The sequence below is a fragment of the Pararge aegeria genome, chromosome 20 (genome assembly GCF_905163445.1).
Source record: "Pararge aegeria chromosome 20, ilParAegt1.1, whole genome shotgun sequence".
Classification (NCBI taxonomy): domain Eukaryota; kingdom Metazoa; phylum Arthropoda; class Insecta; order Lepidoptera; family Nymphalidae; genus Pararge; species Pararge aegeria.
The window spans coordinates 16,392,872-16,406,252 of NC_053199.1; the positions used below are offsets into that span (position 1 = coordinate 16,392,872).

The 13,381-nt window shown below is 38.8% G+C and overlaps 1 protein-coding gene across 4 annotated transcripts in view; it reads left to right on the forward strand.

The window, feature by feature from the left end:
• The window catches only part of LOC120632568 (fibrillin-2-like), an 88,778-nt gene that overhangs the window by 51,347 nt on the left and 24,050 nt on the right, over positions 1–13,381 (forward strand). For 3 of the 4 annotated variants that reach the window (XM_039902460.1, XM_039902463.1, XM_039902461.1), the window contains exons 10-27: positions 818–973; positions 1,361–1,550; positions 2,573–2,710; positions 3,520–3,636; positions 4,132–4,348; positions 4,873–5,083; positions 5,270–5,374; positions 5,605–5,864; positions 6,481–6,664; positions 7,478–7,585; positions 8,243–8,412; positions 8,822–8,954; positions 9,384–9,545; positions 9,872–10,200; positions 11,198–11,348; positions 11,945–12,097; positions 12,326–12,506; positions 13,069–13,261. In XM_039902460.1, the coding sequence (XP_039758394.1) occupies positions 818–973; positions 1,361–1,550; positions 2,573–2,710; positions 3,520–3,636; positions 4,132–4,348; positions 4,873–5,083; positions 5,270–5,374; positions 5,605–5,864; positions 6,481–6,664; positions 7,478–7,585; positions 8,243–8,412; positions 8,822–8,954; positions 9,384–9,545; positions 9,872–10,200; positions 11,198–11,348; positions 11,945–12,097; positions 12,326–12,506; positions 13,069–13,261 (3,158 nt within the window). The remainder of the gene's footprint in view (positions 1–817; positions 974–1,360; positions 1,551–2,572; positions 2,711–3,519; positions 3,637–4,131; positions 4,349–4,872; positions 5,084–5,269; positions 5,375–5,604; positions 5,865–6,480; positions 6,665–7,477; positions 7,586–8,242; positions 8,413–8,821; positions 8,955–9,383; positions 9,546–9,871; positions 10,201–11,197; positions 11,349–11,944; positions 12,098–12,325; positions 12,507–13,068; positions 13,262–13,381) is intronic. The other variant, XM_039902462.1, reaches the window with a different exon arrangement.

Sequence of the window (13,381 nt, forward strand, 5' to 3'; positions counted from 1 at the left end):
AGTGGCGCAGTGGGCAGCGACCCTGCTTTCTGAGTCCAAGGCCGTGGGTTCGATTCCCACAACTGGAGAATGTTTGTGTGATGAACATGAATGTTTTTCAATGTCTGGGTGTTTATCTGTATATTATAAGTATTTATGTATATTATATTCATAAAAAAATATTCATCAGCTGTCTCAGTACCCATAACACAAGCTACGCTTACTTTGGGGCTAGATGGCGATGTGTGTATTGTCGTAGTATATTTATTTATTTATTATTTATTAACTATAAGAGTTAAAATCATTAAAGAGCTGTTTAATGACTTATTACTTTTACTAGTATAGCATGAAGTTTGGGGTATAACTATAACTACCGTTTGAATGAATGAATGATTATACTTTCATTGTACACCCACAAAGAAAATTCGCAAAAATACAAATACTATATATAGAGCGTAGCGCCTTACGCTATAAGACGATCCCATCCAGGAGTTCCAGGCAACCAAAAGTGTAGAATTAAATGCTCTAGTAGTACTGTACCTCTAGTACTAGTTTTACTCTTAATGATTTTCTCTTTTGGAGGTCATAGCTTTGTGGTTTACATCTCGTCTTCGGAGTTCGAGATCCGGCACGCACCTCTTACTTTTCGGAGTTATGTGCTTTTTTTATTCAAGCAATTAAATATCACTTGTTTACCGTGTTGAGGAAATCTGCATGCCTGAGAGTTTTCCATAATGTTCTCAAAGGCGTGTGAAGTATACCAATAGGTTGACAATCATGACTTTTGTTTTTTATACGTCTTTACAAATTCTCTTATAGATATTAATATTTATTTCAGATGGTCGCGTGGGAAGTTGCTTCACGTATTTAGGAGATACGGGCGAATGTGCGGACAGACTGCCGATGCCGCTGTCGAACAGGGATTGCTGCTGCGGTTATAACATGGGGCGAGCTTGGGGTGACCTGTGTACTCCTTGCCCACCGAGAGGTTCAAGTGAGTATTCATTTATTTTCGAGAGATTCCTTTCGAGGAACCGAGTTTGTGCCCTGGCACGCACTTCAAACTTTTCGGAGTTATACGTTTTCATATACCTAAACCACTTAACATCGAAGGAATAGGTACATTATGATAATTAAAACATACTGAGAATTATCCGTAATGTTCTCGATGGCGTGTCGAGTCTACCAATCTACACTTGGCCAGCGTTTCGTTTTCGTAAGGAGTTCCAAAATCTTATGGTTTTTGACCAGGGTAGCCACAAAGCAGGAAGGTTACATTTGTGATCCTGGGCCAATTGTAGTGTAGTGGGTATTGGGTTATTAGTGATCATATCATATCGTTTATTAGAAGGTATTCAAACTTTTTTTTTGTAAATTGCAGTTGAATGGACCCACCTGTGCGGTGGCGGTATAATACCACCTGACTGGAAGCGCAACGACACGAGTGGTGGTGGCATCGGTGGTGGTGGTGGCGGCGGCGGCAGGGAGCCTGCGCACATCGCCAAGATCAACGAGTGCATGTTGAGGAACGGCATCTGTGGACTTGGGAACTGCGTTGATAAGGATATTGGGTGAGGACATTGACTGTTGGTGATGAGGAAGAATTATCAGGCACGTTGATGAATCAAACGGAAGAAACGCTAAGCTTTGTTTTCGATCTCCCTGACGATGATATTTGACTTGTTGCCTTTTTCTCATTCTACGTTTTTAAAGAAATTAAAATATTAATAACGGCGATTCTTGACGGCCAATTAGCGCAGGGGGCAGCAAACCTTTTTGGATCCAAGGCTGTGGCTTCCATTCCTAAAACTTGAAAATATTTGTGTGATGAACATAAATGTTTTTCAGTGTCTGGGTGTTTGTATGTATATTATGTTTATTATTAAATTCACAACACACCCTACGCTTAATTTGGGGGTAGACGGCGATGTGTGTGTTATCGTGGTATATTTATTTATTTAAATAACAGCCGAATGTTTGTTCGACTCTTATAACTGGAAAATGTTCGTGTGATGGACATGAGTGTTTTTCAGTGTGTGGGTGTTTATCTGTATATTATAATTATTTATTTTAAGTATTATTATAAGATGGCCGATTGGCGCAGTTTGCAGCGACCCTGCTTTCTGAGCCCAAGGCTGTGGGTTCGATTCCCACTATTGGAAAATGTTTATGTGATGGGCGTAATATTTTTCAGTGTCTGGGTGTTTATATGCATATTCTAAGTATTTATGTATATTACTCATAAAAATATTCATCAGTCATCTTAGTTCCCATAACACAAGCTAAGCTTACTTTGGGGCTAGATGGCGGTGTGTGTATTGTCATAGTATATTTATTAAAAAAAAATTGTGTTAGTAAGATAACTGATGAATATTTTAACAATCATCAAAATATTCATCAGTCATCAATATGCCAATAAAACAATAGTGCCAATAAAACAAGCTTATTTTGAGGCTAGATGGCGATGTGTTTATGTTCGTATTATGGACTATTATATTCAATAGGGCTTTATTCTGACCTAGAGCTTTTTTAAAAGCAGTTAACTGTTTTTTACTTATTTATCTACATGCTGCGTTTTTGTATTTTTCTCTAGGTATCAGTGCCAATGCTGGGACGGCGCAGAGCTGATAGAGCAGGACGGCAACCCCACGTGCATTGACATCGACGAGTGCGCCCTGCAGTACTGTAAGGGTGGCCAGTGTATCAACAACCCGGGCAGTTTCGAGTGCAGGTACGTCTATACAACGTTACCGAATATGACATTATCCGCTTAAGCTCCCACTACAACTTAAATGTTATTAGAGAGTGGGTGGTCTACGATAATAATTAAATGTACCTATGTTTTTTTTAATTCTTAATTTATATAGCTATTTATGTTTTATTATTTTGTAATTATTGGTACTTGTCAACTATAATGATTTAGTAGACAGATAGATAGTTATACAGTATTGCACACAAATACATTAAAAACAACATCATATACCGCGAAATAACATTTACGCAAACATTTATATGCAAAGGCGGTCTTATTGCTAAAGCAATCTCTTCCAGACAACTAACAGTACTTAATTTAAATTATAGGGTACAAAATATACAAAATACAATATTTCGATACAAATACATATACATACACACATAGTTTATATGTTTACACTTATTATGTACATTCAAAATATAAAAAAAACTCACAAAATCAATAAGATAATAGAAACAAAATGATATATAATCTTAAGCATGGCGTGTACAAGAAATGCCTTCAGATTCCTTTATTCTTTTCCCATAATGAATGATTAAAATGGTTTATACTTTATTTATTTGCCATTCATCTGGAATTATTATCCCAATAGCGGTTTGTTTTTTTATTACCGCAGAAACCGAATGCTTTTCTGGGATAAATAGTATTATATTACGTCCGTTTCCAGAATGTAAGCTATATATGTGCCAAATTTCATCAAAATCAACAAATAAATGTTTATGCAAAAGTGCTAAACAAAGATGATTTTGTCTTCCAATACTTAAACAAAAATATTTGCATTCAAGATGCCCACCTGGTTTCGACCCCGTGGAGAACGGTCTCCGATGCAGCGACATGAACGAGTGCGAACTGACCAATGGCGGCATGTGCGCTAATGGAGTCTGCAGCAACATTGATGGAAGGTAATCCAAAATTGCAAACTTTTTGAGACGAAATCCTCATGTATGAACCCATGTGGACTCCATCTTTAATCTGTCAAACAATCCAGTTATTAAGGGTCGGTAAAAATGTAAGATAGATCTATATAGTTAAGATGATAGCATCCTTTCTCTTAAAAGACAACAGATTTTGAACATAGATTCTCGATAATACTGAGTATTTCTTAGCAGGAAAACCAAACACCTGTAAATTTAGTACCACGTTCCGTGCCATTAATGAGACAGACAGTTAGATTCATCATCATTATAAAAGCTCCACAGCCGTCGGGGTTTAAGCAAATTCTCTGTCGAAGGCGGCGGATAGCTTCCTCCTGAAACCCTCACTGATGGAGTAGATACTCCGTCAATCCGTGAGTCTCTACGCCCATCCCTTTCAGTTTGCTTTCCATCAACTGCTTGGAGGATCTCCTACCGCTTCAGAAGATACTGGAACTACAATAATTTGTTTAACCTGAACAGTTACGAGTGCTCATGCAACCCGGGTTACGAGCCAACAGAGACCGGCCACGCCTGCCGTGATGTGGACGAGTGTGCGGACAACCCGCGGGTTTGTCGTCGAGGACGATGCCGAAATACCCCTGGAGGGTATGAGTGCGTTTGCGAGCCTGGCTTCGCGCGTATCCCTGCGGGATATTGCGCTGATATCGACGAGTGCGCTGATAAAAGTCTTTGTCAGGTAATTGAAACCAGAGATGATGTGATAACAGTTTGACAGTTTTTATGCTTTAGACAAACCACCGAACTTACACTGTTGGAATTAATTTTTAGCAGTATGTGATGTTTTCTGGATGACGACGCGTCACGGAAAAATAGTTTTTTAAAGTAGCTATACAAAATTAGTTTTTGCATTTTTGAATCGTCCAATATTTATGGTTCTTCCGACACAAAAACAGAACTTCTGACATAAGCCAAGAATAAAATTATCTAAAATTACCATTTCACAATAACTTGTGTAACTGTCTCGTGGATACCGATGAAAGCAGAGTCTATTGTTTCCAAGCACTTTAAAAAATTACTTTATCTAGTAGTTCCTTGATTTCGCGTGGATTAAGGATAGGGTGTTCTCAAGTTACTTTTTTTCTTCTTCAGTAATTTAGAATTGAAAAAAAATTTAATAGCAGGCTTGTTCTATCATTTCTTTCTACGAGGTGTAATATTTGTATACGTCTTTGACTAAATTACAATTACCATATTTTTCAGGGTGGACGATGTGTCAACGGCGAAGGTTCCTTCCAATGCGTTTGTGAGGCTGGATACCGTCCGACTCCTGATCGAAGCGCTTGTATAGATGTAGATGAATGCTCCGAGCTCAAGGTCTGCCGAAATGGCCGCTGTCACAACACTCCTGGGTCCTTCCGCTGTGAATGTCTTGCAGGATTCACGCTTAGTAATGATGGAAGGACTTGTCTTGGTTAGTTGATTATTTTTTCACCGAAATCTGATGTTAGGTCAATAAATTGGCCTCTTCATCCACTTATATTCAAAAATAATAGTATCAAACTCTTTATGATGAACCTTGATATAATAATTCTTTGTTTTAAATGAATGTAATTTTTTTTTGAAAGTGTAACAAATTGTATAAAATGTTTGCTTACAGATGAAGTTCAAGATTTGTGTTACGAAAAATTCGAAGAAGGCCACTGCACTGGACCTGGTACCACGCCTGTTACGAAGTCTCAGTGCTGCTGCAGTTCTAGCAAAGGTAACATTTTGGAAAAATAATATAAGAAATTGCCATTATTTTGAACAATTAAGGGCATAAAAGCGCAATGACCTGTCACCTTTTCAGCTTTCGTGGGACGTATTTACTATGCGTGGAGATTTACACCAACAACAAGCCTGCACTTTGTTCAGATTTGGTTAAAGAAATAACTATCCCTTACCTTAAAGGCTGTGGTTTTCCAACAGTAACAATATTGAAAACCTTTCCAGGATTGCATCTTGGTTGGGGCGTATCTTGCAAACCCTGTCCAGCACATGACAGCAAAGATTACGAGATTCTGTGCCCAGAGGGCCCAAGTAAAGACAACGGTGGAGGCGACATTAACGAATGCACCATGATCCCGGGCATTTGTCCTCATGGCACGTGCGAGAACCTGGAACCAGGGTATAAGTGTATTTGCGACTCTGGCTTCCACCAAGACCATGATGGTATATGCAGGGATATCGACGAGTGCGACATGCATCAGTCGGTAAGTTACAGTAACCTTTTTTTCGTATAGTCTATTTCCAAATTTTGATCGGGATTATATATTATGGATATGATATAATAATCGTTATATCGCTAGGAGTGATATCGCTAGTTATACATTAGTAGTTGAGGTTGACTAGGTTAAATTAGAATTCATTTCTTATCTATAGACTGATAGAGCTATCAAAGTTAAACATTTTGCGCAATCTAGAAACATATTTGATACTTTAGCTTTAGTTTCATCATTTTTATTGTGTGTAATAAAGTACACTTTTATTACATTAAAGTAGAGTAGAATTATAAAATAAAACCAAACAAAATTTCATTCCTATTTTGTGGGACGCGCAATTATTATAGCAACCAATACATGTGTTGAGCTAAGATTAACTGACATAATTTTTGTTCAATGTAAAGATTATAGGTGTATATGTGTGTGTATGGTTGTGTGAGTGTATACACATATACACACACTAAAACAAATATAAGAATACAAACACACACTTACGCACGCGCGTGTGGGTGTTTGGTTTTAATCCATAATTTTATCATTGAGCTTTCTAAGGTGTCCCATTACAGTTATTTATTGAATGGCCACTAAAGCAGTTGTCTTATTGCAGTACTGCACTGGCGGGCAGTGCCGCAACACAATGGGCAGCTTCACGTGTGTTTGCCCGCCCGGCACTCGATACGAGCCGGACGAGCAAATCTGCCGAGACATTGACGAATGCGAGGGTGAGCTAGTTTTCCTCGTCAAGGATTATGACAGGGGGGATATCCCTCCCATGTTCCCGGTGACAACAGGTTACAACTTTGTGTGGTATCATCACACTGACTCATACGCATTGGCTTTCTAACTTAAGGCCAAGTGTCATGTGATCGCATTTTTGATAATGATTTGAAATTTTTCACTTGGGTTATGCGAGGTGTCTTCCGTTCTTATGGTACCTTAATTGCCTTGTCATTAATTTCGAGAAAAGCAATCTCTATGATGTATAAAAATATTGTTAAAGGGTCAAATATTGTAAAGTTTTGATTAACGAAGTGAAAGATTTCATATAAATTACTTAGTATTTATTTTTCAAAATTTTCTTTTCTGAATTTACAATAGGGATATTTAGTAAGTGTTCACAGAAATGTAATAAAGAATACAGTTTCAAAATTTTTTTTAGTAAATATATTTAAACCAGCTCATATACCTAGAAATGTATAATAATTTAATTCTTTAACAACTCATAATAATAATTGTCACACAATCGAAATCATTGCACTGCTTGGCAATTTCATTACATGAATAAATTATTAATAGTAACTACCTAATTGTCTTTTAAACATAAAATTCTTAGGATTTTAGATTCTGATGTAGTATTTTTTAAATATAAAACGCAATCAATGAAATGCAATACAAGATTCCAATCTTGTATTGTTATATAAAACTATTATGATATGGCATTGGTTACCCTTGCTATCCAGTCTTTATAAAATAAAAAAATAAAAAAATTTCAAATAACCTAATTTATTCTGTTCAACATCTACCTTTATCAACTCTTTTAAATTAAGCGGTTAAGCTCAATGCTGAAATGCCGTTGTGCAACGCCAATTTCATTTTGTTTTCAGAACAATCCAACCCTTGCGACAATGGCCGATGTATTAACACCCACGGCAGTTACGAATGTGAATGCGAACATGGTTTTGTACTGGATACTACTGGACAGCATTGTGTTGGTAAGCTAAAATTTTATTTCATCATCATTACATCACCCCTTTACCGGCCCACAACAGAACATGGGTCTCCTCCCACAATGAGAAGGGATTAAGGCCGTAGTCTACCACGCTGGCCCAGTGTGGATTGGTGGACTCCACACACCTTTAAAGACATTATGTGGACTTCTCAGGCATGCAGGTTTCCTTACGACGTTTTCCTTCACCGTTGAAGCAAATGATAGTTAATGACTTAAAACGCACAAAACTGTTTTGTTTGTTTTGCTGACACTTAGGACTTACACAAATACACTTTTGTTCTTAATTGTCTACCTGAGCAGAGTTACCATACTGGAATGCTATGCAAGGCGTCAGTTGTATTCGGTTCTACGAATTGCTTCCTTGGCAACTTATGGCAAAAGCTTCAAAGCAAAATAGAGTCCAAACAGTGTTCATCTGTCCATCCGTAGAGTCATGGATCTCTAGTGATAAGAAGAGTTTCAGATTTGTAAGCCAGGCGTCGTTATTGACCTTACTTCTTGTTATAAAATGCAGGGATCATCGGAGGATAACTCTAACACCAAATTTCTAAACGATCAATTTTAAACGGTCAGTCTCGTGTCTAGATTGAAAAAGTTGTTTCCACTTTTAAACATTTGCTCGAAAACGTAACCTTTCTAGATAATCGCCGAGGGTCATGCTGGCGGAGAGTTGTAGATGGCCAATGCGAAGCAGCAGCACCGAAACCTTTGCTCAGGCAAGAATGCTGTTGCAGCGTGGGCCTGGCGTGGGGCTCCCCCTGCGAACCGTGTGAACCCGACGACTGCCCCTGCCCGAAAGGATTCGCTAAGGTTCGAGAATTCAATAATGTTTATTTTTTAGAGGCGCTCGGTAATTGAATTGTATAAAACGTTTAAAACACTTTTAGATAAAATAGTAGACTCAAATTTTAGTAATCCAAAAATGTTAAGTTAAGTTCTGAGAAAGGAGTAAGGGAAGTAGAATTATCCACCCTTAAAGAGCATCTTAATCCCTGGGTCCCAGCTTTGAATTCCGCATATTCGTTAAACCTCTGAAACCATCACGCATATGCGAGAAAACCAGACTCTAGTGGGCATGGAGTGGAGTGTGCTTGGGAAAGATGATGATACCTTTACTATTATTTATATCATGGGTGGGATGAGGGCGATATAGAAACGTGAAATCTCAGAAAAGTTAATTATATACGATTGAATTCAGTTAATTCTGTGTTTCTGTTAGTTGGATGGAGCGACTTGCCGTGATGTTGACGAGTGCATGCTGACCCCTGAGCTTTGCATCGGAGGCCAGTGCGTTAACACGGATGGCTCCTATCGCTGCGAATGCCCCCCTGGACTGACTCTTGATGCGGCTGGTAACAGAAAATTATTGATCATGCTAACACTAAAATTTCCAACTTCTATTTTGTAATGATATTAGATTTACTGATAATTTAAGAAGGAAAAACCAAATTTGCTTCACTAAGCAATCTAAATATAGCGCCTATAATATATAATAAGTTACCGAGAGAACTAGCAGATAAAACACTGAGTATATAGAGGCTAAAGCAGAACCCTAAGTATTAAAGTTATTCCTTAAAAGAATAATTAGTAGATTAATAGAATTTATCATAATTATCAATTTTAATGTTTGTTATAATAATAAAAAAATAGGAAATACATGTGGCATCCCACTGCTTTTCGCTGAGTATATACACAAATATGTGTATGACAAATGAGTGTATAACAAATTATGCTTAATTTTCATAGTAACGCCTGCTTCTATCCAATTTTTTTTTTTTCAGGCAATCGTTGTGTCGATACTCGTCGCGAGTATTGTTACACGGATTACGTCGGAGGCCGGTGCTCGAACCCATTGCAGGTGGTGGTCTACAAGGCCATCTGCTGCTGCTCCTCGCTCGGCAAGGCCTGGGGGGACAGCCGCTGCGAAGCGTGTCCAAAAAAAGGTTCTATTATTATCTTGTTCAACCCCATAAGTAATGAGACGTTGGCTTCAGATAATTTTTCAAAATTTAAATTTTCATGCATAATTCATGTAATTATTTGCTTATTGATATTAATTCTTAAAATAAATTTTGAAGCATGATATTAAATACCATGTTATGGTACTTTGTACACCCAGAATGAAGCTATTATATTTATTGTAAAATAAAAATATTCGGTTTTTAAATATAGTTAAATATTCAGTTGATAATGTTATTTAAATGGTTTCATCTATTCCTTAGTATCCTCGGATGTATTTAAATTTTAAATTTCTTTTAATTTTCACCAGGCACGGATTCCTATCGCGACTTATGCATTTCTGATGGCGAGTACCCTTCAACGATTTGGGACCGGCCGGTACCCGGTGGCCCTAATAGGACAGACATTTGGAGCCAAACTGGCGGTGGCGGCGACGGGACAGGGGATGGATGGGACATTGATGGCGGAAATTGGGGAAACGGAACTGATAGTTGGGGACCTGGTGGAGTTGGCCCGGGAGTTATACCCGGACAGATGGAGGTTAATGAGTGCGCCGCGTTCCCTGGTCTGTGTGGCCATGGGAGGTGTAGGAACATGCTTGGGACATTTACTTGTGATTGCTTCCCTGGATATGAAAAGGTACGTTGTATTTTTCGTGCTCAGAAGTAACTATTACATATATTCTTAATTTTGTCTTGGGTTAACAGGTTTATTAGGTAAAAGTTTGCTCGGAGTAGCATATTTACCATTGGAAAGGGGATTTAAATAATTGAACTTAACTTTGAAATGAAGAAAGACTAATACTACGGTTTACATGGTTCTGTGATTGATTATTGGATTAGGTCTTATAAAAGGGTTTCTGTATAAAAATTCTCAGTTCCAGCTCGGAGTTAAGCGTCGGTATCCACCGCCATGCTTATTCCCGGACATTTATTATATTTTATTTTATCACCAAAAGCCAACGGTCTGCAAATAAAACACATTCATAATAGTCAACTAAACTAAGGAGTAACATTGTATACAAACATAACTGGCTAATTCAACATGCGTTATCGAGGTATTCAATAAAACTACTACACCCCTCTGCTGATAAAATGAAAGAAAAACAACCTATTACTTATAAAAAAGAAAAACAAAACAACACTCACACTAACAAACAAAAGACATTAGATACATGTATCGTCCATAAATGCAACTAAATGGCTAATCGATTGGAATTTGGTGCGGGGTCTTGTGCTTGCGAGGGAAGACCTGTGCACACTACTATGGTGAGGATATAGGGGAAAAGGTTGGAATGATACTTACTCGTGCATAGGACAGGTCACCCAATGGCAGGCGTCCCCGCAATAAATAAAAGATCAACTACCAAGCAATAAAAAAAAAGAGCAACTACTGAGTTTCTTGCCGGCTCTTCTCGGTAGAATCTGCTTTCCGAACCGGTGGTAGAGTCACACAAACATGCATACTTGACGTTTCAAAAGTGCTTATAAAGTAGGCCTACTTGAAATAAATGAATTTGAATTTGAATTTGAATTTGAAAAAATACAATACAAAGGTGGGGATTAATAGGGTGGGGATGATTAATGGGTATTCTCAAAAACGTAATCTATCCAACCTGTGTTTGCTTATTTTCTAGGATTCAAAGAATCACACGTGCGTGGACGTAGACGAGTGCGAGATTGTGGACGACGTGTGCGGCGCCGGCGAGTGCCGCAACACGGAGGGAAGCTTCACCTGCCAATGTCGCCCCGGGTACACCACCGATGAGCTGTCCAAAGTGTGTGTGGGTAAGTTGACTTTGTTTTTGACCAGAACAAGAAGCGACTTGATGGAAACTAGGTTAAACTTTATATTTATGATGGACCAAATTTTGGTCTTATCAAATACCTTCTGATTTTTATGCACCAAACATTCCGCTGAAAAGAAGTGATTTTTGAGGACCTTCCTGGGGCAGCAGTGAGCACTGTAGTTTTTTTTATTCCGCTTCAAGTTAGCTCTTGACAATCTCACCTTATGGTAAGTGATGATGCAGTCTGGGATATTAGCGGGCTAACCGGGGAGCATGGTATTCATACCACTAATCGGTTTCTACGCGACATAGCACCGGAACACGTAATCGCTTAGCGGCATGTTTTTGTCGGTAGGGCGGTAACTAGCCTCCCACCAGATAATTGGCCCTCCGGGAATCGAACCCAGGACCTCCTACTTAAATTCACACAGCTCACCGTTGCGCCAGGAAGGTCATCAAAAACAGTGCGGTGAAGCGGTGATAATGACGTATAGAATGTATGAGATGATTATCCCTAAAAGTTGGTAGAGCTATTGAGCTTTCAAAATGTAAGTACACGAAGAAATGAATCTATCAACTAACATTTTTCCATAGATGTCAACGAGTGCGTAGAGAATCGAGCGCTATGCCGCGGAGGTCGTTGCGTCAACACTCCAGGGTCTTTCCGTTGTGAGTGTGCAACTGGCATGGAGTTGGCGCCTGACCGTCTCTCTTGCAAGGACATCGACGAGTGCTCCATTACTTCGGGTAAGTCAGGGTAATAGTTTACCCTATCCTTACAAATATTATAAATGCGAAAGTGTGTTTGTTTATTTGTTTGTCCTTCGTTTGCACCCAAACTAAGCAACCAATTATTTGCTTTTGGCATAGAGTCAGTTAAAGGAAGAGAGAGTAATATAGGCTTGTTTTTATACCAGAAAAACAAACGTACGTGGGGTACGTACGTTGGTTTACATGACTTTTTTGATTCTGTAGGTATCTGCAGCAACGGCGCCTGCGAGAATCAGATGGGCACATACCAGTGTGTGTGTGACGAGGGTTACGCACAATCCACTGTCAAGTCCCACTGCGACGATATCGATGAGTGTACCGAAGATCCTACGCGCTGCCAACACGAATGTGTCAATACGCCCGGCTCTTATCACTGTACTTGCAGGTTCGAGAATGATATATAAGATTTGTAATATTCCTTCATTATTTTGCTAGGAATGTTTGACAACTATTCGGTCCCATTTTATAAAATTTTGGTTGGTTCGGTGGGTGAACAAAAGTTTTCTGTTAAGATGGTCGCCAACTTTGGTGTTTAACGAAATTGTTTTGCTTAGTAAATTGTCTTGGTGGGAATCACCAATTATCCTATGGTAAGTTGAAACGTCATCATCATCTCTAACAAAGATCGGCCACTTCTAGACGTAGATACGGTTTCATGCTGCTTTATCCCTGCTTTTTATCGATTACCTGCAACTCGTTTTCTGTCCAGCATCTTAGGACTCCAGCGTTCATCCTTTCTGCGATACTATTGAGAATTTAGACGTATAACCAGCTAACAGAAAGTAACACCTTTGATAAAAATATCATACAAATATAATATTACACCTTTTATATAAATAGTATTGTAATGATAATTAATATTTATGATTGGGAAGCACAGGCTGTCTCGACACCCCACCATATCAAGATGTATGTAAAATGATGAATTGCTAATATATTTATTTCAGGGATGGCTGGCATTTACGTGCAGACGGGCGAACATGTCGTGACATAGATGAATGTAGTGGTGGGGCTAGAGCTTGTGGCGGTGGAGTGTGCAGAAATACGCCTGGCTCATACATCTGTACTTGCGGAGAAGGGCTGCTTCCGTCACCAGAGGATACAAAACCCACGTGTCTTGACGTCGACGAATGTTCGGACGTGAGTCTTTATAATAAGGCCGTGCCGTGTACCGTCGATTTGATGTTAGCATAGTCTATTTTCCTCAGCACCTATTAGCAGCGTTCTCAATGGTCGATTATTTATTGACAGGCTTCTTTA